We start from the raw sequence: 23911 nt of genomic DNA on the forward strand, positions 1-23911 counted from the left end.
AATTTGCCATAGCTCACCATTGCCATCTAATGCCACATTTGTATAATATACTTTACAACACACGTTTTATTTGCAGCTGTATAGCTGAGTCCTAGGCCTGCCTTATCAGAGTAATTTTATAGCGCTACCAAAATTCCTTTTAGAAGGTAGGTTATGTGCAGAGGGTAGAATTTTATATTTGTACTCTGCACTGAAGCAAATGGGACTTCCTCCTCCCTGGGAATTCTGTTGGTGAGGGCTGGGCCACCCAGAGCTCATCCACACTTCCATTTGTCCCATGATTTCTAGACACGGGTCTGAGAAGTTTTTTTCTTGTCCTGCCACTTTCTCCGGGAAAATCTGTGGGTTTTTTGTTGAATCAGAACAAATGGTATTTGGGTTTTCTGCAGATTGACATTGGTTCCAATTCAGCAGTAAACCACAGGTTTTCTCAGGGAAAGTGGTGGGATGGAAGAAAAACCTCTTGGACCAAGAAATCATGGGATGAAGGGAAGTGTGGTTGAGCCCCCAGTGTCATTACCAGAGTTTCTCCAAGATCAACACATTATTGTGCTCCATTCACTTCTATGGGAGAATGTAAAGAAGGGCACTATGGCTCTGGTGGCCCAAATCAACATTGCTCCTATCTGCATAGTCATGGTTCTCTTTTTCCAAAGTTGCCTCCTTAGGACAATATTTGCAGGGCAAAATCTGCAAGCGAGGGAAGGCTTCAAATCCTTTCCCATCTACTGATTCTCCCCAGAAAATAGCCCTGACTGACATTTGCATTAGAAGGAAAACATCAGAACTCAATGTTTTCTTCATTAGTTCTGCCCTCAAACTTGAATATTAACAACTCTTGCCCATCTGTATTTCTGCAGATTCTGTTTTTGAGTCTTGAAATAAAATACTTTTGGTCCGTTTAAAGCTGGATAGAAAGTTGCATGAGTGAATTTCACATCAGTACACAGCTGTGTGAGACCTAGTGAAACCCATTAGACAGACGTAAATGCAAATTGAAATAAAGCTAAAGTGGGGCTTTGGCATGAGGTCTTCTTCAAAGAATGGTCACCTACTCTGCCTGTTAGTGCTGGAAGTAAAAGAATTGCCCTCTCCTCTCTTCTTCTCTCAGTTTGTTTTTCCATCTTTTCCTAATGCAGGGTGAGCCAGGGATTCCAGGAGCAAAGGTATTGCACTTAAAGAAATGTCTGTTCTTAGTCTGCTTTGTCTATGTTTTATTTTAAGTCTCTTAAGGAGATCTGGTGTTATAATCAGGATGTGAGTATGTGAATACTTTGGTTAGTAGAGATGTTCCCTATTTTCCTCTCCCCTCCCCAGAGGGAAACAAGTGAAATTTCACCAGGATCTGTAGAAGTTTCTATCTATCTATCTATCTATCTATCTATCTATCTATCTATCTATCTATGGAGCTACTATATCTTAGCTCTAGATCTCCTCCCCAAGCTTCAATAGAAGGGCTTCAATAATGACCTACTTTACAGGGTTGTTGTGTAGATTACTGAGATTAGGTGTGTGAAGTGTTTTCACCACTTTAAAACTCTATATAAATCCTACTGATGTTGTTGTTGCTATCAGCAACAAAATTAGAAGTTTTAGCAAGTTTGCTATTTCTTTTAGGTGTTTCAGGGTTTGGCTATGTTGTGCTTGAAGACTACCAGTCAAGCGTAACAGACATAATTCTCTGCCTCCCTTTTCTTACCCATCCTCCAAATAAAGGGAGACCGTGGAGTTGCAGGGAAGATGGGCCCCCCAGGTTTGCCAGGGAAAAGGGGGCAGAGGGTAGGACATTGTCAAATGCTTGAGCTTGGTTTGCTTATTTGTATTGTCCTTCCCCCAAACCTTGACCAGGTTGCTTTGAGCTGCATTTTCATGCTTGTCAAAGAATGCTTTTATCCTATTTCTTACAAGTGTGGAGTGTGCTGTGTATGCCCAAAACTAAACCCAGAATTTGAAGCACCCCTGTTCAGAATACTCAAACATTAGCAGTCTTCCGAAAGAGATATGTTTATATATTGTGTCTGCTTTCAACCTTGGAATAACAAACAGGATAAGTATTGTGATTGGAGGACAGAACGATTTGGATGTATGCTGGGATCTCAGTTTATAAGAGGATGCAATTGCTTCTGACTTTGAAGATAGCAAAATCCATGCAACTGATTAGTATTAGCTCTGGCTGCAGCTTTTTAACTCTTCACATTTCCCAACTTAATTTGAAAATGAAGCACTCCATTTAATGCCTTGTGTGCACTTTGAAATATAAGTGAACTCAACTTCTCCACTGCAGATCCAGATATTAGATGAAAATGGCCCTCTGAGTAAACAATTTCCATCTGTACTCAAAAGTGTTATTGCCATGTCCATTTGGACCACTGCATATGCGTACCATGCAGACACAGAAAGCAGTTATATCTAGAACAGAAGCTGGCATCCTGAGAATCTCAGCTGTTGTGGTTTAACTTTGAAGGCTGTCTTGGTTGTAGAAAACAGTTGGAAAGGAAAGTCAGACAGAGCTTTCAGCGGTCAGATAATCAGGTTTGCTCCACGCAGCTCTCAGTACTTCATTCTGCCCTACCACTTGGCTCATTCTTCCTCAATCTCTGTGCTCCCCTTCTGTTTCCCTTCCTTCCAAAGGCCTATTGCCATAAAAAGAACTGCCCTTGTTAACTCTCAGACCTGCTTTATACATCATGCTTGCACATGCAATATTAGTGATGCCCTTCCCATTAAGCAATGTGGTTCATACCCATGTGATGCAGCCGTCAAGCAGAAATTTACAAAAATGGGCTCTCACTGGGGTACATGGAATGGTTTCAGAACAAATGGTCTCAAGATAGCCTTCCATACAGCTGGTGCTATTACAAATCAGTGTGATCAATATGATTAAAATCATGTTTCCTATTTTGAAATCCAGACATTTCTTGAGCAAAAATGCATTCTGGCCAGCTCAGATAATTAGAACAGACTGGGTTGCATTTCCCTAAGGATGGGATTACAGTCTCTGGAGTTCACAGTCTGGTGTGCTGCTGATTGATGAAGCACTGTCACTGGAACTGGTAGATCGGCTGCAACCCCTGCTAGATTGTCCAGCCACAATTATTGGTGCTCTGGTAACATTTAGTGTGGACTCGTGAAATGCACTCTGTGTGATATATCCTTTGAAGACCTTGGAAACTTCCATTAGTACAAAACACAGCAGCTACAGTGTATTAGCTATGGAGACTGCATCTAACCAGTTCTTAAATAACTATAATAGTTACTGCTTCTTTTCTAGGCACATTTGAAAGTGCTGGCTATTGCCTGGATAACTTGGTGTCTGTTACTTAAAGGACTACTCTCTCCCACTTGATTCTACCCAAAATGCAAGGTCTTCCCTCAAGGCCTTTGTTTGGATCCCACAACCATCTGACCTTGTATTTACAATGTCTTTATTGGACTAGCTACCCCACCACTCATTATAAAGTGTTTTTGGCAGCAAATTCCTTTGCTTATTTCCCAGGCATTTCGGTGTGTTGAATAGCTGATTTAAATTGCATTTTGATGTCTGGTTTGGGTTTTTTGGGATGGATGCTGCTGTTTACATTGTTTTGATGTTGAATTTTTGTGTTGTTTTTGTTTGTTCTTTTAACTGCACACAGCCTTTGGGGCGTAAGCCAAAGGTGGCTCATAAAAAGATCAAAATGAATTTGTTTGCAACTGAATGCTGCTTTTATGTAATGCAAAGGCACAACTCAAAATGTTTGGCCATTCAGCCCACAGACCCTTTTGTACTATGGAGTGATCTCTCCTTATAGCTGAAGCATCAGCAATGTAGTTAGCCACTAGGGCACCTGGGGCGGCATGCGTGCCTGCACCCAGGGGCAAGGGAAGCCACCCACTGGGTGGGGTTTAGCCGGGGCAGGCCGCCGCCTCTCCCTCATCTGTAGGGCGGCTGAGGGGGGAGGCAGCAGGTGGCTGCAAGCTCCACACTGCCATTTCAGGAGTGCGGAGCCTGCAGATGCATCAGCCACCATGTCACTCCCAGGAGAAATGCATGGCTTGGACGCACTGCAGGCCCTGCGGTAAGTGTGGCATATGGTTCAAGTGGTTTCCCCGCTTCTTTTCCAGGGAAAACTTGCTCTTTAGCTCTAAGTTGAGCAAACATCTATCTGGAAAAAGCCTGAATTGCTCGTTAGCTCAAAGTGGGACAAGAGGAAGTGTGCTAAGCTTGGATTGCAACAGGTGGCCAGAACTTTCCTGAAACTAGGTGTCAGGGAACTGCCATCAGCTCAGAGGCAAGAGGTGGAAGGGCAGTTGGGTTACAGGGAGTCTCCAAAGATTGTGAGAAGCAGCACTTCCTTCACGGAGGAGGAAAGCCACGCCTCCAGTGGGGAAGGGGTGCAGGGCTCGGAGTATGCAAGGGAGAGACACAGCACCGAGCGTGAACAAAGCGCAGGTCCCTCTCTGCCCACGCCCTCTTTGCGCAGTCGGTTTACACGCAGAGAAGGGAGTCGTAGGGTGGGGGTCAAAAGACTACTCTGCTGGGGAAAGTTTAAGGACCGCCCACTCCCAGATTCTGCTAGTGAGTGAGCAGACATGGAATTAAGTCGATCTGCATTGTGAACGTTTTGGACAGATAATAAAGCCTTGAAAAGACCAATGGGGAGTCTTGCCTGTTTGCTCTCGAGCAACCATGCCGACACACATAACACTAGGGATGATAATGGTGTTTCTGTGTTAGATAACTGAAGTGGGAACACCCATATTGTTTGTTTTATCGAGCTTAGGTACTTGGGCATAAAACAAGGGTATAAGCCATCCATATGGGCACTGTAGATGATCTTGGACATATACTGGATTGCATCACCTTGATTCTGGTACCTGTGACGCACCTGCCAGTTCCTGGCCCCCAATATCAAACCATCAGATAAATGATTGTCCTGTGAAGATGGTTTCTTCACAAGATGTTTGTGAAATACAGCCTTTCAAAACTGGAAAGTTCATTAGAAAGTGATTAGTTTTGAGAGATTGTTTCATTTTAAACCATGTTCTTTGAAAGAGATAAACTTCTTGTAGCCAGAACTTTTTTAAAAAAGAAAACCAACCTATATATATATGGGTGTGTGTAAAAGAAAATGGACACATGGCCATGCTGTGATATAGAATCAAAAGGCAAACAATGGTTCTTCAGAAGGAAAACTAGCAAAGGAACAGGAATAAAACTGTAGACATACTTGCCATGTTGTGTCCATAGATAGATTTACTGTCATTCAGCTGATCCTAGTGCAGATTAAACCAATAATTGCAGCAGGTATCCAACCATGTGTATATTTCACCAACAGGGCGAGAAAGGAAAACCTGGTGATCCGGGACCTCCTGGAACCGTAGGACAAAAGGTTTGTTTTGTAACCTGGGAAAGGGATGTGGTAACAGGTATATTTTCTTTATTTGCTTGCACAGAAACATTCAGGAAACAGGGCACCTCCAAGTATGCATCTTTATGCTTCCATAAAAACAGCAAATAATCTGACTTGAGAAAAATATTTCACTGGTCAGATCTTTGTACATTTGTTTTTTAAAAACGTTTATAGGCCACACTTTCATATGAAATATCCACAGACTGAAAACACACTATTACAGTAAAAACGTCAACACATCAGTGATAGCTGGTTGGCAAAGGATTTCAGAAAGGATTTCAAAGACCTGTTTGAATAATTCAGTGGTTGTTTTTTTCCAGAAGATCCCTAAAAGCAAACTTCTACAGTGGTACCTCGGTTTAAGAACAGCCCTGTTTACAAACTATTCGGTTTACGAACTCTGAAAAACTGGAAGTAGTGTCCCAGTTTGTAAAATTAACCTCGGTCTAAGAATGGTGGAAGGGCACTGGCGGCGGGAGGCCTCATTAGGGAAAGTGTGCCTAGGTTTAAGAATGGTTTTGGTTTAAGAATGGACTTCCAGAACGGATTAAGTTTGTAAACCAAGGTAGCACTGTATTGGCATGCAGTTCCAAGGAAACCAACCACATTAAGGGCTTGGAAAGGCGGGCCAAATCTCAGAGGCATGTGGGACCACCAACAGTGGCCCATCAGAAGAGCTACATCTTAGTCAGCGTTCCAGACCCAATGAACGTGATTAATACTCATTGATCTGTTTTGCTCCCTCCCCCATTCGGTTTTATATTTCCTAAATACTGGTTGGCTTCACCAGATCCATAGGTTTCTCCTCCTTCTGTGTGGATGGTGCTGGTTTTGCTAACTGGTTTCACAATTAGTATATGTAATGTCAGCAGTCAACTGACTAAGGGGTATTAGCAGCAATACATTCTCATTTATCACTTCCTCCCCTTCACTCGTTCAGAAAAAGCCTTGTTATAGAAATACAGGCATTTGACCACTGTTGTTTATTTGTATATCTAGGGAGATAAGGGAGATTCTGACAATGCACTTGCAGGAGGTAAAGGGGAACCTGGACCCCCTGGTTTACCTGGACCTCCAGGACCAAAGGTGAGTAAATTCTCCTTGCTCTTTTATATACATACTGTGGGCTACATCTGTGTTTGGGTTGCTCACCAGCTCCACCTACTTCCCAATCCCTGGAGACTTTGCCAACCCTCTTATATTCCCCACCACACAAGAAAAAGCCCCTGACTCCTTACAGTTCAACAAAGCCCCTTTTCCTTGCAGCTCACTACCCACCCCTCCTTACACTGCAGGAGCGGCCCTTGAAGAGGGTAAGGGGAGTGGCAGGTGGCAGTGGCAGCAAAACAGGACTACGGAGCAATTGCTGGGGAGCTGCACCAGTCTGTACTGAATGTTCCTCTGTGGCTCACCTGCCCACCTGGGCCACTTCTTCCCTCCACCTTGCCCTCTTCCACTAAGGGGTGGTTTGTGTGTTTTTGGCAAGCTGTCAACCCAATGTAGTTTGCAGCGCCACCTGTCCTTGGCCAGATGAACCACAGCTTGATAACATCTTTAAGCAAATATAGTAGAGAAAGATATGCTTACTGAAGACTATACCAGAGTGGGTTAGAATCTGACTATATGTGCACTTATAACTGCACTACGCGGTTTTTCTGTGAAGCACGTCCTTTTCTTTGGGGCTTTCTATTCAAGATACTCGAATACTTAGAGATACTTTCAAGCACTGAAGTATCTCTAATCTAGATAGAAACTCTGGTTTCTAACCACCTGTGTACTATTTTTCAGGGTCCCAAGGGTGAACCAGGAAAGAATGAAATGGTAGATTACAATGGCAATATCAATGAAGCTTTACAGGTAATATGTTTGTTTTATGGTGGGGTTTTTTTTTTGAAGAGTAACAGGTTGTTTCATGCTGATTTAGCTGCAACAAGTGATCATCTCATATAGCAGGCATGTCCAAAGTCTGTTTCGGGGGCCTAATCTGGTCCGCCAGTCGATTTAATCCGGGCCCCGGGTAAAATCCTAAAAAAAAGCTCAGCAACTTCAATCCTATAAAAAGCTCAACAACTGTGGTCAGCCCTCATGCATGTTTACTTCATCAAATCTGGCCCTCTTTGAAAAAAGTTTGGTCACCCTGTCATACAGTTAATTGCTACCTCTGTAGAAGTTATAGTATGGAGACTTGGGTATTATATTTATGTATACAAATTATTGTAATCACAGCCAGTGATTGAGCAGCACTGGATCATGATGTGGAGATCATTCATGTTTAGGACTACTCAGATTTTAGAATGTGCAGGGGATTCTGGTGAAGTCACCTATTGAAGATCGTAGGATTAGTTTGCAATCTCCTTGTTCCACTGCATGCAAAACAGCATCTTTTACCTAAAATAGATCAGCAGAAGTGTGGCATTCCTCTGGAATATGCATAAAGAATCCCAACCACTGCATGAACAGAAGTCCTACTTTGGGGAGTGTAAGCAAACTCCAACTCACTGGACAAAGCTGAAGGGCCTAGTATGGCACGCAAAAACATTATGCCTTGGAAAAAGATAATGCACCCACCATGAACCAATAATAAGATTTTTGAGTGACATTTAGACTTTACGGTGAAGCGGGCTTCAGTATAAAATCATTGAGATGTCCACTAAGGGCCAAACTACATGTGGCACTAAACACCATACTGTATTAGTAGGTCTAGCTTATTTTGGATTTTCTTTTGATGTTCGGAGCTGATATCCATACCTTAACACTGTTGGTAAATTTCAAGCCAAAATATACATGATGCTAAACAGGTCACTACGAGTTTTGTGAATCTTTTTAAATACCAGGCATGAGAGGCCCTGAACAAAATCAGAACTGTGGCTCATAGAGAGAGTTTTTATTCCCCTGCCATGATTCCAATTAAAATCACCCCCGCAGTTGCTGTTAACCCCAGGAGCAAAACTTCCATTCCTATGTGGAGGTAATTCTCTTTGAAACCATGATGGGATAGAACAGGTTATTCTCTTGGGCCTGTGGAGCTAATGTCAGTGATAGGGAACCAACATTTGCTTATTTAGTTTTTAAAAGATTGGTTTAAATTGTAGTGATGCATTTAGCATCACAGTTTTTTTTGGCCCTAAGCTTACGGACATCACAAGGAATGTTTAGGAAGCTATGGATCTTGGTCCTTTTCTAAAAATATGCCAGACCTACATCTCTGAATGCAAGATATGGAGATGACCAAAGACTGTCTGAATCTCCAAGACCACAGAATATCTGAGTCGAAGGAGGGACAAGACATTGTCCGTTTCTCACATCTAATATCTGAGAAGGTCTGCTTAGCTCCAGCAAGATGTTAGTCTCATTTGCCTTCAGACTGTACACTGCGGTGCTATTCAGCATGTCTCTCAGTATTCTTACTTCTGCACTCCATGATCCCTTTTATACCCTACCAATAGGCTGTCAGCTAGGACAAAGAGGACATTAATTCAAAGTGCAATGTTATATAATATGCCTGAATAGCTCTTGCCAGCAGATCACTTTTTGCAAGAGTTGTACAGACATAGCAGTAGTAATAAGATAGTTCCCCACCTGCCAGATTAATACTGCAGATGTTTCAGATTTGTTACCTAGCTACAACAGATGTTTATAAACCCATTAGGCAGTAGGAATCAGTAAAGAACTTCTTGCAATACTTATATTTTGAATAAGAGCTTAACTCTCTGAAATGGGTTTTTTCCCCCTAATGAAGATTTCTTGTCTGCTTAATAAATTCCATTTTGTACCTCATATTAACCTCTCCTTTTCTGGTCTTTACCATGGGAGTTCAAGCTATTTCTGTGCACCAGAAATAGGCAAGTAAACTGATGGCTTCAATGCAGCCTGATGATTGATGATGGGTGGGAGCAATGTACACTAATCAGTAGTATGGCTGTCTAAAGTATTGAACTATAAAATGACCACTTGAAGGGCTGTAGGAACCAGGTCTATAGTGTATGTACAAGGAGAGCTGTATGGAAATTGCTTGTTTGGGGAGAAATGGTTTTGAATTTCAAGGTACTGAAGTAGTGCTTGTTTCAAATTAGGAATGCCAACTTGGATGCTTTCTTCTATGCATCTGTAACGGCTGATCAACTTGGACATTCGTAAACATATAGGGTGGTATATCCAGTTGTGGTGCCCTGCTTGTGCACTGAGTTCCACTTCTGTAAACAGGATTCCCTGTTCCCATTGATGCCCCTCTTCATCTGATTCAGAGGGCTGGGAGGCCCTCTGCAAGGAGGGGAGGGGAAGAGGAAGTCTTTTGCTGGGTTGAATCTTGCCCATATTATGAAGATGCTGTAAAGCTGCTGTTCTCCCTAAAGAAAAATTACAGTGCAAAAACTATTTTGAAATTCCAGAATGGAAATAAAACCTACATAACATTTCATGCAACGTGTGGTTAATTGTTTAAGCATTTGTTTGGAGGTGAAAGGAAGAGAGTTGCTTCAAGAAGAAACTTTAATATATATATTTTTTGTTTTTTCCAGGAGATACGAACCTTGGCTCTTATGGTGAGTCACCTTTCCTCCTATATGCAGTGGGGTTTATAAACAAAGTTCTGTTACATAAAAGGGGTAGAATCAGCAACCGGTGGAAGATGCCTAGGAGGTCATCAGGTCCAACCAGTGCGCAGGATCAGCAAAGCAAGATGCTGCTGCAGCATCTCTGGCAGATGGCTGCCCATCACCCTCTGCTTAAGTACCACAAGCAAAGGAAGAGCCCACCACTGCCCAAGCCAGCCTGGTTCACTGTCAAAGAGCTCTTAGCATTAAGAAGTATCTACTTTTGCAATGTTTTCATTTTTAAAGGAAGAAAGCAAGTTATTTTGTAAGCATGAGTTTTTCTTTCATCAGGGACCTCCTGGACTACCTGGTGTCGCAGGTCCTCCAGGACTACCTGGACAGAAGGTAAGAGTCACAATCTGAGAATCCTTAAAAATGACTAGGGCATGATCTAGAAAAAAACAAAACAAAAACACCTTAAGGCCCATAAGGTTTCAATGCAATAGATGCCTACACATGTTTCTTTCTCTCATTTAAATTCAAAAATGCTGAACTTGTGATTATGCTCCAAGCTTACTAATAATTAGGACCTTGCAATGCAATCCTATATTTGTTGTTGTTTAGTCCTTTGTGTCCGACTCTTCATGACTCGGACACAACTAAGCAACTAAAGAACAACAAATATAGGATCTACTCATAAACAAGCCCTGTTCAATGGAACTTACTCCTGGGTAACTGAAAAAGATTGTGTATAAGCATGAATGTACTACATGACCAGTAGAGTTATTTTCCCTGTGTATCCTCATCACTCCATAATGAAAAGGCAGCTGTAAACATTTCTTCCTACTCATTATATCTCACATTTTATAACTGCAGAATAATAAAACCTAGTTTTAGTGGTGGTGCTGTGCATTCCATTACTAAGGGGAAATGTTCTATAAATGAAAGTATGCCTGGATAATGTCTGAGACAAGAAACTTCTTTTTCAGTCACCTTGTTTTAGTCAACTGCACTCTAAAGACTTTTCTGCACATTACATACATTTTACCCCCTGATTGCTATACCTGAAGCAAGTGCATGTTAGGTACAAGTCAGATAGATGACACACCTGGTTCTAAATTAATTTACCACAGACAATTTGCTTTTTAAAAAATAAATGTATGTCCATCCTTAAGCATAATTTAAAACCTGGTTTTGTGTCTGATGATTGTGCTGCATCTATGCTATGGCAAGGAATTACTTCATTCTCAGTGGCCATAAAGGAAACATAACACAAACCTGGGGGATGAATTTCAATTGTGTGTATAGTGGACGCTAGGTACATACACACTATGAAATACATTCAAAGCACATTTACCCCCTCAAGGAATTTAGGGGTAAACTACAGCACCCAGAATTCTTTGAGGGAAAGTAGTATGTACACAGGCATCAGCACAGCTGGGGGAACAGGCTGCATTTTCCCCTGATATTCCCATCTTGGAAAACCTTTTCCCCAAGCTTGGCTCTTGTGTGAATCCCTCTGTGGTGTGGGAGTTCTAGGGCACTGCTATTGTCAAGTGAATAGGACTGCCAGGTTATTGGATGGAAATATCCCAGCCCAAGCAGAAGACAACCCAGGCTTCCCCACAAGTTCCCCTCTTAGTGTTGCCCATCCTCCCAACCTCCCTCCTGTTCTCCACTTGTCGTAATAAGCAGACTCTAGATCTACTGCAAGAAATACAGGTGCCAGAAAAGAGTGGAACAAGCGTAAGTGCTCATGGCTCCTTCATGCTCCCTGCATTAGGGAATTTTAATGTGCAGTGTAGATTTCCAGGTTGCAGTCTCACAATGTTCTGTAGCCACTGACTATGCTCAATCCTCATTGGATTGTTTGGTATTTTCCCGCACCTTAAGGTTTGTATCTAAAGGTTTTTATTATTATTATTATGCAACCCTTGGAACTCCCCCACCAAGCCTGCTGATACCACTCTCTTTTGCCTGGAATTTGCCATGCACCTGGAGAGTGAAGTTTGCTGTAATTGCCTATGATTCCTCTACCTGCAGAGTTGTTTTTTGTCGCTTCCCATGCTTAACACATAAAGAGGTGAAATAGCCCTTCATATTTATTTATTTATTTATTTATTTATTTATTTATTTATTTATTTATTTAAAAAAAATCTCCATTGGTTTCTGCATCTTAGGGTGAAATTGGCCTGCCTGGTCCTCCCGGACATGATGGAGAAAAGGTAAGGGCTAGGTAATGAGAGTGTATTAATTTGGCTGGCCTTTCAAGCACGAAAATAGATGGGTCACAGTTTCAAATGACTGAAGGTGAGATTATCTGCCCTCTAAAACTGGAATTACTATAAAAGGCACTGATGATGATCTTGATTTAAACTGTTTCCATAAAACAATAATGCTTTTGGTGGCTCCATTTGCCAAGTGCTTGCCCTGATCTATGGCAGCTGTTGAGTACATACCTGCCATTAGCCATATGATATCAGAACTTCCAGATTGTATGTTTTACCAAACTGGGCCTGGAGACTTCAACACCTGACTGAATTGTCATAAGGCAAGATGCTGCCTTATCTTTCCTCCTGATGGGTCTACCTCTTTCTTCACAAGTTAAATACACAAATGTTCTTCTCAATGAACTCAACTTTGCATGCAGAAATCCTAATTCTACACACATTTATCGTGAAGTAAGTTTGGAACGCCTCTCTGTTTAGCATAGCTTTCTATAGGACTAAGATGGTGAAAGACTGAGAACTTTAAATGTGTTTTAATGTGTGTGTGTTTTCTAAGATGAGATTCACAGTAATTTGCAGTGGTGTGGAAGGAGCAGAGCGATGGACTTACATATATCCCCTCCATCCTGTGCAGACACACATTTTCACACAGCCCTTCCCCCTACACACACACACACACACACACACACAAGCATGAAACTCTTAATCTCAGGGTCATGGGTTCAAGCCCCATATTGGTCAAAAGATTCCTGCATTGCAATGGGTCAGACTAGATGACCCTCATGGTTCCTTCCAAGTCTACAATTCTATGATTCTATGAACTTCAGGGTCACACTCATATAAATGGGATGTCATAATGGGGTGAAATCCTCCCATATTATTTTTTGTGCACCTTTGGACAAATGCCCTCAAGGTGGCCTACAAGGACAATCCATATAAGACACAACAATAAAAACCACAACAAATGAACAGCAAGATTTATTGTTTATAATTTGTTGTGTATTGTTTTACTGATTTTTCTGTTAGCCACTTAGAGCTCATTTGAAAGATACTCTGGGTTATAAACGTTCTTCAATTACACTCTTTATTATATTACATCTGCCACTGCTTCTACCGAATCAATCCATCTGCACTGCATTCCCAGGACCTTTGCCTAGTGGGCTGTTGACTAGGGACATGTCAAGAAACACATTAGAGAGAGGAATGTGCTAAAGTTCTGTGAGTAAAAGCCACAAAGGGTGTTGTCTATAGCTGCTTGCTAGCACTGAGTTCAGCGCCCTTAGTACTTGGGTCTCAATATGTTTCCACTCTGATAATGCCAGCAGCGCACTCATGTTTTTCTATTGCATTGTATAGTATTTAAAAATAAATATTTTTTCTTCTTCTGTAGGGTCTTGATGGCTTAGCTGGAGAAAAAGGTGATCAGGGGATGCCAGGACCTCTAGGCCTAACAGGTCCAATCGGACTTCCAGGATTAACAGTAAGCTATCCAAAGAATTAGATCATCCCCCCAAAAAACCCACTTCTGTGGGGAGAGTCAAGCACTACAAAACACTGCCTTGAATTCTTTCTCAGCTGAAGCTGAGCTAATGGTTGCTCACCTGAGGCTCCGCAGTAAGTTTGTGAAGGAGGTGAGATTTAAAGCAGGAACTACCACTACCACAGTTCTCTATACTATAGCACCATAGTGCTGCTTGCTTGAGAAAAAGGCTTGTCAGAACCACCTACTTTTGAAATCGATTATGTTTGAACAAAGAGGGGGGAAAGTGGAAGCATCTATGCCTCAGATAAAACAGGTTCCAATCAGTTGTGTGCAGGGAGGGCACAATTTCTAGAAATATGCAATGTGTGTTTCTTAAAAGTTTGGCCATTTTATTTCCTTTCTGAACATACTTTGCCAGCTTAAGACATTATCTAAATTTGTTAGAATGGTGCCCAGCTATTTTGACAAAGATCAAGATAGGTAGCACAGCTAATTCAGGCACACTGGAGGGGTGCAAAATGATGACTGCAGTTCTTCTTCTCTAATGGATGTCTTCATCTGAATGTTAAGCCATCTGAATGCTCTTAATACTGTAAAGAAATAAAAATCATACCAGTGCTTGGGTTTATGCTATACTTGCTGCATTTGCAGGGAGAGAAAGGAGAACCTGGCGCAAAAGGAGACACTGGAGATTCAGTAAGTTGTAATTCCACAATTTATCCTCTAAAAACAGAAGCTGAAGCTTACTGGGAGGATCATTGGTGTAGTCAAAGCATCCATCAGGTTTTATGGGTTGTGAACTTTAAACTGCCTACTCCAAACTATTCTACTGAAAAAGGGGCCTGCCTTGACGTGATGGCAACTGATCTGTGGCTGACCTCTAAGTACTCAAAGAGTAAGGGCAGGGACCATTTTTAACAGCAAAGGGGATTTCTGGGTGAGGACCACAGCAGCCTTCCCTACTCACAGCATGGTTTTCTGCATCCCCGCTCCCCAAGCACTTCTCCAGCCAACCCCACCTCTAATGCAGTGCTTAGTTGAGAAGAAAAGACACCCAGAAGGATAGACTTCAGACACATAAATGGTACCCATCTGCTCTTTTCATTTATTCCATAGCCATTCACTTCTCTCATGAGCCCACCATTCTGAAGGTTACATAATGTGCTCTTATGCAAGCTGTTTACTATGGCACTGACCTTTCTTTTTCTGTTTGGGGTTTCAGGTACCAGGGCCCCCAGGGCCCCAAGGCCCACCAGGAACACCAGTAAGTCCTATCTGTCAACTACATATATGGTAGCATTTTACTGAAACTTCATACACAACTCTGTTCTGCAAGGCTGTCAATAGTCAATGTTAACTGCAATGCACGGCATGAGAAAGCAAGTAACTTAGTTATTATAGTTGTTCAAGCCATTTTTATCTTGTCTTTAGCTTGAGACAGTTTGTGGACAAATTTAAAATAGAAACAAAATGAAAACAATACAACATATAAGATATATAAGCATATATATATATATATTTAAGATTGCAGTTAAAATATAGCAATAAGGAGCAATTTCTGGGTAGATGAAATAATCAAAACTGCAGTGCTGGCAGCACAGCATATTCTGGTCCTACGGTTTTACCTACTGTTTGCTGTACAAACTGAGCCAGGGCACCGTACATAGACCAACACATCCCAGTGAAGAATGTTTGTTTTTGTCGCATTATGATCTGCAGACTAATTCAATAGATTCTATTCTACAGTGGTACCTTGGGTTAAGAACTTAATTCGTTCTGGAGGTCCGTTCTTAACCTGAAATTGTTCTTAACCTGAAACACCACTTTAGCTTATGGGGCCTCCTGCTGCCGCTGTGGCAAAAATTCTGCTCTTATCCTGAAGCAAAGTTCTTAACCCGAGGTACTATTTCTGGGTTAGTGGAGTCTGTAACATGAAGCATCTGTAACCCGAGGTACCACTGTATTCCTAATGAAAAAGCAGTGTCGGGATGCTGCAGTTTTAAAGCAGAGTGGCAGAAGGGGGCTGCTCGTAACTGCTTCTGCAAAGAAAGACCTTTCCCACACCAGTAGCAGTTGGCAGGGGTGGGGCAGTCATGCTTACTTGACCTCCAGTTGCCCACATTGCTGCTGTATACTAGGATGGATAGCAGGGAAGTTGGCATGGTGCAAATACACCAACAGAGCCTGTTTGCACTCCCAACAGTGCATTTGCACCTCATTGCCACTCTGTCTTTTCCCTTTTCCATCCTAGTATATAGCAGTGACACCGGTGACCAGAGATCAGGTGTGTGTCACTGCCCTACGCGGCTGTCCACTACTGTCACCCACCATATGCAAGGATATGCTATGTAATGTCTGTTTGCTGATCCTGTTTAAGGACGAAAGGATGGGTACAATTAATGACACTGCTGTAGCAATCAATAGTAGACATCTAAAAATCCCCATTTTATTTTATATATCCTGATGCCTTACTGTTAATCCAATCCTTTCAACCGGATGTATCAATCAACAAGACTTGGTACATCACTACTGGCACAGTATATAACTATTATCTATAGGCAGGAAATGGTGGGAACAGATAAAAACAGCACTGGAGCATTTGCTCTGTTAGTTGCTGTAATTTATATCATTAACAAGAAAGAAGAGGGTGCAAAAGAATGAGTAATATAGGAACTGTGTGCTACTGGACTTCTGAAATTTAACCCACCCTAACTTTTATTCTTGTTTGTTATAAATACAGGGTCTTCAAGGTGGTCGAGGACCTAAGGTAAGAATGGATTAAAGGCCCTTTTAGAGAAAGTGTGTAAGAAGCTGCTCTGAAGGTCAAATTATTGGCTTGGGACAGTTTAGAGTTTTTCCAAACATGTCAGCGGAACTAATATACCCCATCTCCCCACATTCAAATAGTGTCAGGTTTTAAAGCAGAAACTCTTATTTCAGGCTGAAATAAACCCATGCTTCTTATACCATTATGTGTCAGTGCATGTATGTAAAGCCCAAACACTTGTTTGTTTCTGCTTTTTTTGTTCTGTTCAGAAAGGCCACTTAGGTGAGCAATTTGAAATAGGCAAACAACACATGATAAAAGGGTTTATGGGTCCCTCCTCCCACACCTTCTTTACTCAGAATGGCTCCAAAGCTGTTTTCTTTTTCTTATGTGGAAATTTGACTCTAATACATGTATTTGCCCTTCCCTTCCTGTGTGATTCACATTGAAAAATCAGGATATCTTACAAATATTTACTCTTCATCTATGGGAGCTCAGAACTTCTCAATTTGCATAAACTCTAGCATCGACTACAGAGACTGATTATCCTGTCACTTTCACTATTGAACACTTTAAATATCTCCTTTGAAACCAGTGGAGCAACTTGGCATTGTCTAGTGTGAGAGTGAAATTGGCTGCAAAATGTTCTTCAGTCATTGCTATGTCTTGGATGCTACTGGGTGCCTTTGCTATGTAATTAATATCTGTTTAGAAAGATTCCAAGGAAGTGTTAGGCTTTCTCCTGATACATCTTTCCTTTAGGGGGAAGCAGGCATTTCTGGAATGAAAGGCGAAAAGGGTGCCCAGGGAGAAAAAGGAGACCGAGGTCCTCTGGGATTGCCCGTAAGTATCTAGAAAGCAAGGAGAACTTCACAGGCCATCTTTAACCCAAGCGTTCACCAAATACTAAAATAAGAAGCATAATTTGATAAAATGACATATGGAATGAGAAGCTTCAAAACACGATGCCATGCTGTGAAGTCCAGGAAGCTGCAAAGATGTCTTGAGTTTGAGAATTCTGGTCACTGACTCAAGGTCCCCTGGATTTTGATTGCTTGGGTGATACCAAGAAGAGAAATTTTACTTCTGGGCTCTTGCCACATGTGTTTCTTATGCTCATAATAATCTTCAAGTGCCAATACATTCAAGCAAGAAACGTAAATAGTTTGTAGATTCTATAAACTATTCTATAAACAAGGCTGCTGGTTGGGGCTAATGAGAGCTACAGTCCAAAACGGGAAGGGAATTAGATCAGGGAAGACCAGGCTGAACTGCTAAGCCTAGGTCTGGCAGGGTTCTCTTCCCAAACAAAGCCAGCATTCCCTGTTTCTATTAGGGTTCTGTTTCTAGAGTATAATACTCCTCACCAGATAACCCATTTCCTCTCTTAAATATGGACTAATTGACACAGTCAGCCCACACATACCCTTTTTGTCTTCCTGCACTGCAATTTGCTAATGGCAAATGGGGGCTTTGAAGATTTCATCCCAAGCCATGGTTCCAGTTTCCAGATTGCAATAAAGCATGCTGTTGCTCAATCCATAGGACACCTGTAGCTTGGTGTGCCCACCCACCATAGGGCACTCTTTTCCACAGGCAACCTGCAAACCTAGTCTAGAAAGAAGGAGGGGGCTACAAACTCCCTGGTCATTTATTTGTGCAGATCCTACAGTTATGAAGTTTGAAGGAATGTTATCATGAACACTTAGGGCAGGGATAGCCACTTTTTTATGGGAGTATTAATGTCAGCTAGCTGAAATGAAATTTGAATTAGGGATTTTCTGGCTTACAGCTCACATTCTGGGATCAACACCACAAAAGACTGCATAGAAAAGTGGCAATCAGGCCGCAGGGTCCTCATCTTGGCAACGTCCAGCTGCCTGTAGCAGAAGTTGGAAGCTAGAGACCCATGTGCTTGCAGTAGAGATGGACCAGTGCCATATCTCACTATGCAGCTGCCCTGTTTATACATCCTCACTGATATTCCCAAGATTGCATGTGCTTTGCCTTCACTACCACCTGTGAAAGTCATCAATGGGTGATAGTGAAGCAATGCAAAATGGATGGCAACTTGGTAAGATAAGCATGAGCTGCATCAGCTGGCAGATCAAAAAGGAGAATTCTGATATCTGTATCTGGGCTTTGGGCCATATGGGCAGCATCTCTATTTTAGTGGATTTCCATGACATTCATACATCAAAACCAAATGGATAGGGACAGGTCTTGTTATTCAGAAACTAACCTGAACTATCTTTATAGTTCTCTAGACTTCAGCTGTGTGATTGTTTGGCTGAGGGTTTGCTGGTCTTTGTTTAAATAGGTTGCTGTAATGTCATGATTTTAACAATATTTTCAAAGCAGGGCAGAAGCACTAAACGATTTAAAAAACTAAGAAAGTGGAAGAGTTCAGAAATGTTGCCAACAGAATGCAAGACATAACAAACATGGCAATTTTTGCAGGACCAATTTATAGGTGGAATATTATTATTTTTAAGAAATCTAAACTTTTGAACTTAACACAGAGAGTTTAAACAAGTCTGGAGAAAGAAATACCCAGGTCAACAATACTACATTTGCTAATAAATGCACATAGCAGAACATTGCTTCCTGTTAATACATCTTAAAGGCTGACTTTGATGTATAATATTATATCATTTACTTTTGTTTATACGATGGTTTATATATCCTAGCTGTGACACAACCGGCTAGTGGTTCCTGCTGTATATGTTCATCCCTATCTCTAACAAAAGCTCTGTATCCAGTCACTTCAATGAAGTCCAGGAGAAAATTGGAATGTGCCTGAACATTAGTTGCTTGAGTGGAAGTCTGTTCTCCAAACATGGATCTCCCTTGTTGGATAAGAACAACAGTGTGCATTCATAGAGTTTTTAGTTAGCTAACCTTATGGATACATCACCATATTAACTGAGGGCTAATTTTTCAAGACTTATGTCCCATTGTCCTTGCACATTATCCCATTAGAAATATTACTGCAAGTTGGTGCCAGTTTCAAAGTCTCTTGACCCTAGCAGAGGATGAGGTGTGTGCATATGAAGATTCAGCACCATTCCATGAGCAAATACTGCAACAAATATGGCCAAATTCCAATGTGTATAGAAAGAGGTGATGTCAAATGCATCTTGCTACCACCTTTCAAAGAAATGAGAGTACAGAAGATGTTGTACAGGAACTGGTCAGAATTTCTTCATACACTGGGGCTCTCTTGCTGAAAATTTTCTCTTTCAGGGTCACATCGTGATACACTTTAGAGTGTATCTGTGGAAGAAAGCAAATTACAAAAACACACAAAACTGCTTCAGTTACTAGAGCTTGGGGGTCACCCAGTGAAATTGATTTATGGTAGGTTCAGGAAAGCCAAAAGAAAGTACTTCACAATACACATAATACGGAATTCAGTAACTTGGCTGGATATTATTTTTTTTTAAAAAAAGATTAGAGAAATTCCATTGACAGAAATTTCCTGTGATAGCTAGATGGATTCTGTGTTCAGAGGCCACGTATCTTCTGCAGGTATTGTGTTAAGTGTGTTTGCTAATTCAGTCAGCCTGTCTAGATTTAAACAGTGCCCATCTTTCTTTGTATTCTCTCTCTTGCTTGAAGAACCTAATAAATCACCAATGATCATTGTTTAATTTGCATTTCAACCAACCAATTTCTTCCTTCAAGTTGTTGTTGTTTTTTTTAAAGAAGCCCATCAGAAATTGGCAGCTTAACAAATTGATGTGCTTGATCATTCACAGTTCTAATAGTCTCTCCTATCTAGCTAATATAATCAGTCTTATTGCACATTTCACTTGCTGGGTTAGAAACAAACAGACATAAGCTGACTAGTATTCAAATACCTGAATGAGAATGCAGCCTATGTGCACAACATGCAGCATCAGTAACTTGTTTATGTATGACTAGAGCTTGGGGATGGACAGATCTGTCAATTTCCCCCCGTCTATTTCTCATTTTTCCAGACTTGCATTTTGCAATTTATTTATTTATTTTTAAAGGAATTAAAAGTCCACATGAAAATCTATGTGCATTTTTGTGAACATTTCTCCTGATATATGCATTTTAGCAAGCAGTTTCCTCCTTATAGAATGATTTTTTTTTTTTACTAACAACACATTTTTGTATGCAATCTTTTGGTTGAAGAATTGCACCGCAAAATTCTGAAAAGTATGAATTTCAGAGCAGAGCGATGTTTCTGTTTCTGTTAAGTACAGCTCTGGGAAGGTTGCATTGGAATGCAAACTGAACCAGTTCCCCCCACATCCCTACTAATGTCTTACCTATCCTTCACAATGACATCCCAAGGTTGGTTGCCACTATCTAAAAATGCACTACTGAAAACAGTTAAAACACATTAAAATCAGGACAACAGGGTGGATAGACAGGGTGAGGTATATCTCTCACAGGTGTGGAATAGAGGCCAAGGTAAAGAGCTGTGCCTTCATCAGTAAATGTGCTGGGATTCAAAGCAACTCCCACGGATGGCCTAAGGATTGCCATCAGCTCTCCTGTTACCATCGCAACCTCAGCTATAGAGCATGAGACAGCAGCGATGCTCTCCCAAAGCTAGGCCTATTTATTCTGGTAGAGTATGCTGGTGTGCTGCATTCTCACCGGCAACCTAAAGCAATCAGACCATGTTACACTCAGTGTCTTGTTTTTTGTTGGTTTCCTTGTAAGTGCCATCACCTGTCCCTGAGATCCAAGTTTTGTTGTTTTATTGTGAGCATATGTTTGTCTCCAGTCACTGCTTCACTCACCTCTCCCTTCCCCTCCTCCTCACCCTCCCTTCCTCCTCGCCTTTTGTTTTGTTAACCCTTCCTTGTCTGTCCAGGGTGCTTCAGGTTTAGACGGCAGGCCTGGCCCACCGGTGAGTTCCATTTCTCTCTTACCCTACATTCCTATCCCCTAATACTGTGGTTTGTCTTCTTTGTCTTGCCACAACCGTATCTGTATCATTGTCTTTCCCAAAAGCTGAGACAGAACAAATGCAGCTGCTACATTTTGATGCCAAACAACCATAAAGTTTTAATTCACATCGTTACACATTTCCACAGGTCTGGGAATTTAGCTAAAGATAACGGGGTATTATTTTATTTACTTGTAATATTTTGTAAATTATAAATGAATTTTTTGCATGTACCCATTATTAATGTTATGTACTTCTGTCTCTCATATTGTCAGTCGTCAACTGTCTTCTTTTCTCTCCCCATGGAAAGCTTGCTTAAAGCATCTCCTTCCACTTTTCTCAGCCATAGTAATGCTTTGTAAATGTCTTATGTGAGCAAAAGGCACTCTATTGCATTTTTATTTCAAGCACATTCAAGCAATGCATTGCAACCAATTTCTTGTTCTGATCTCACTATAGCCTAGGATGCTTGTCATATGTGCATGAGACATGGGAATAAGACTTAGGGGCTCATTCACACTTTTGCTTGACCTGTATTTTGGTCACATTGTGTACCAATTAATTTCCCCAGGTCTGAGAGCTTTTCTCATTATCTTGTGGCTGTGCCTTGCAAAAACCCAGTCTTGCCTTCTGAATCAAATCTTATAAGATGCACAGAAAATTCAAAATTTTGCTTAACCAATCTTCAGTTCAGCGGGTACAATCAGATTTTTGCAAGGTACAGCTGCAGAACAAGAAGAAAAGCTCTTGGACCCAAGAGAATTAATTGGTACACAGTATGATCAAAATACAGGGCAAGTGAAAATGTGGATGAACCATTATTTTAGGAACAGTGTATTGCAACATGCCAAGTGGGTCTTCATATCTGCTCAGTGATCTACTCAGATCCATCCTAATCTACAATGGACAATGCTCTTGAATTTGTTGGTCCCAGGAGGCTACTAGCTTAACAGCAGCTTCCATGATAAGGCTCTCAAGTTCTCTCCCTGTTTTGGCTTGGGTCATTTCAGCCAGTTCACACAGCCATCAATCCTTGGATAACAGTTCCTGACTCATTTGCTCACGTTCATGTAGTAAATCTGAAACTGAACTATAATAAATATGGACTCTTTGATTTGTGTGTCTTGCTTTCACCTTTTGGGGGATAAGTGATAATGAAAGCAATAGAGAGGTTATCATTTTGGCAATGCAAGAGACTGAAGGTGTAAGAATGCTTGTAAGGTATGGCTAGATATGCTGTAACACTGTGACTAAGCTGACTAGGCTTGTTCAGAATTGACAATATTGAGTTAACTACCTATGAATTCTGCTGGCCAACTCTTCATGCTGAAAAACAGAATAACTATACTAACCCATTTTACAAAACACCCCCTTGGATTGCAAATGGGCAGCTGTTTCCATTAGGTCTTCATATTGTGTCACAGACTCCATAATTTTGATTTCTGTGAAATCGCAATGGAACCTCCAGTGCCAAGTTGTTGTAGCAGGTTGTACTGCTTGTTTTGTATTTAAAAACTAGATTTCTTTATGTATACTTGAATTTATAGAGCAATACCTAGGACTGAGGGGGATCAATGTGATATTATGTTAAACTTATAATTGTGCAGCCACAGAGCTACATCTCCCAGAGTTCCCTGGGAAGACGGATTGACTGATTAATTTGAGTGTATGAACTGATCCTTAAGCTAGATTGTGCATGGATTTGATTCATAAACCCAATAAAATTTTGGTAGAACTTGGCTATAAAAAGGGAAATGCTATTGAAGGCACTTCCAGATGGGGGCTATATGTTACACACCAGTTAAGATCCAGGTTTTCTGTGTGCGCGGTTGGTGCACAACCATCCACACACTTGTTTTTCACATGCATTCTGCTGTTTCCCAGCCACATTAGTGGGAGGTCCTTGATTGGTGGGAAACATCTGTTTCCAAGTTTGTGTGTGTTTTTAAAAATACATTATTTAGCTCTATAGAAATTATGATAAAGAGGTCTTGCACAAAATCTTTGGTTTGTTTCTTTTTAAAGAGAAGTTCTGATCTATGTGCTGTGATTACAGTCTCCAAGGTATTCCCCCACTTGTGATGAGATCTTTAGGGAGTAGCTTTTCCAAACTAGATTGTTTGGATTGGTGATACCAGGCAGGCTGGTGTGCTGAAAATACAATGGCTATGTTGTGCTCAAGTGGAAGTAGGCAGGGATGTGGTAATGGGGACTATTATCACATCACCACACATGTGATAAACTATTTATTAAATAAATAAATAAATAAATAACATCCACAAGCCTATGGTGACCACAGATGTATTTTGTTAATTATTGGGTTTTCTGCAATAAGAGAAATGTAAAACAATATGTGGGTGGGTATGTTGATAACATCATCATCATATGGACAGTGCAAAAAAACCTGAGTGCGTGAGCAGCACTGACTCCACAATAAGCCTCTGTCTTGTCTAGAAGCACCCGGAGCGAAAACCAAAACACACCATTCTCTGCCCCACTGAAGTTAAATTTAAATGGCAGATAAGGACTTGAAAATGAACAAGACCTTCTCATGTTCTCTATTATATTACTGTACATT

At 41.1% G+C, this 23911-nt stretch overlaps 1 protein-coding gene across 1 annotated transcript in view; it reads left to right on the forward strand.

The window, feature by feature from the left end:
• The window catches only part of COL13A1 (collagen type XIII alpha 1 chain), a 147619-nt gene that overhangs the window by 104791 nt on the left and 18917 nt on the right, over positions 1 to 23911 (forward strand). The window contains exons 22-35 of the mRNA XM_083740709.1: positions 1140 to 1166; positions 1717 to 1779; positions 5319 to 5372; positions 6393 to 6479; positions 7182 to 7250; positions 9911 to 9934; positions 10277 to 10330; positions 12106 to 12150; positions 13544 to 13633; positions 14288 to 14332; positions 14859 to 14900; positions 16377 to 16403; positions 17166 to 17246; positions 21259 to 21294. Coding sequence (XP_083596835.1) covers positions 1140 to 1166; positions 1717 to 1779; positions 5319 to 5372; positions 6393 to 6479; positions 7182 to 7250; positions 9911 to 9934; positions 10277 to 10330; positions 12106 to 12150; positions 13544 to 13633; positions 14288 to 14332; positions 14859 to 14900; positions 16377 to 16403; positions 17166 to 17246; positions 21259 to 21294 — 744 coding nt within the window. The remainder of the gene's footprint in view (positions 1 to 1139; positions 1167 to 1716; positions 1780 to 5318; positions 5373 to 6392; positions 6480 to 7181; positions 7251 to 9910; positions 9935 to 10276; positions 10331 to 12105; positions 12151 to 13543; positions 13634 to 14287; positions 14333 to 14858; positions 14901 to 16376; positions 16404 to 17165; positions 17247 to 21258; positions 21295 to 23911) is intronic.

This window comes from Podarcis gaigeae, assembly GCF_964106915.1.
Source record: "Podarcis gaigeae genome assembly, chromosome: 5".
Taxonomy (NCBI): Eukaryota; Metazoa; Chordata; class Lepidosauria; order Squamata; family Lacertidae; genus Podarcis; species Podarcis gaigeae.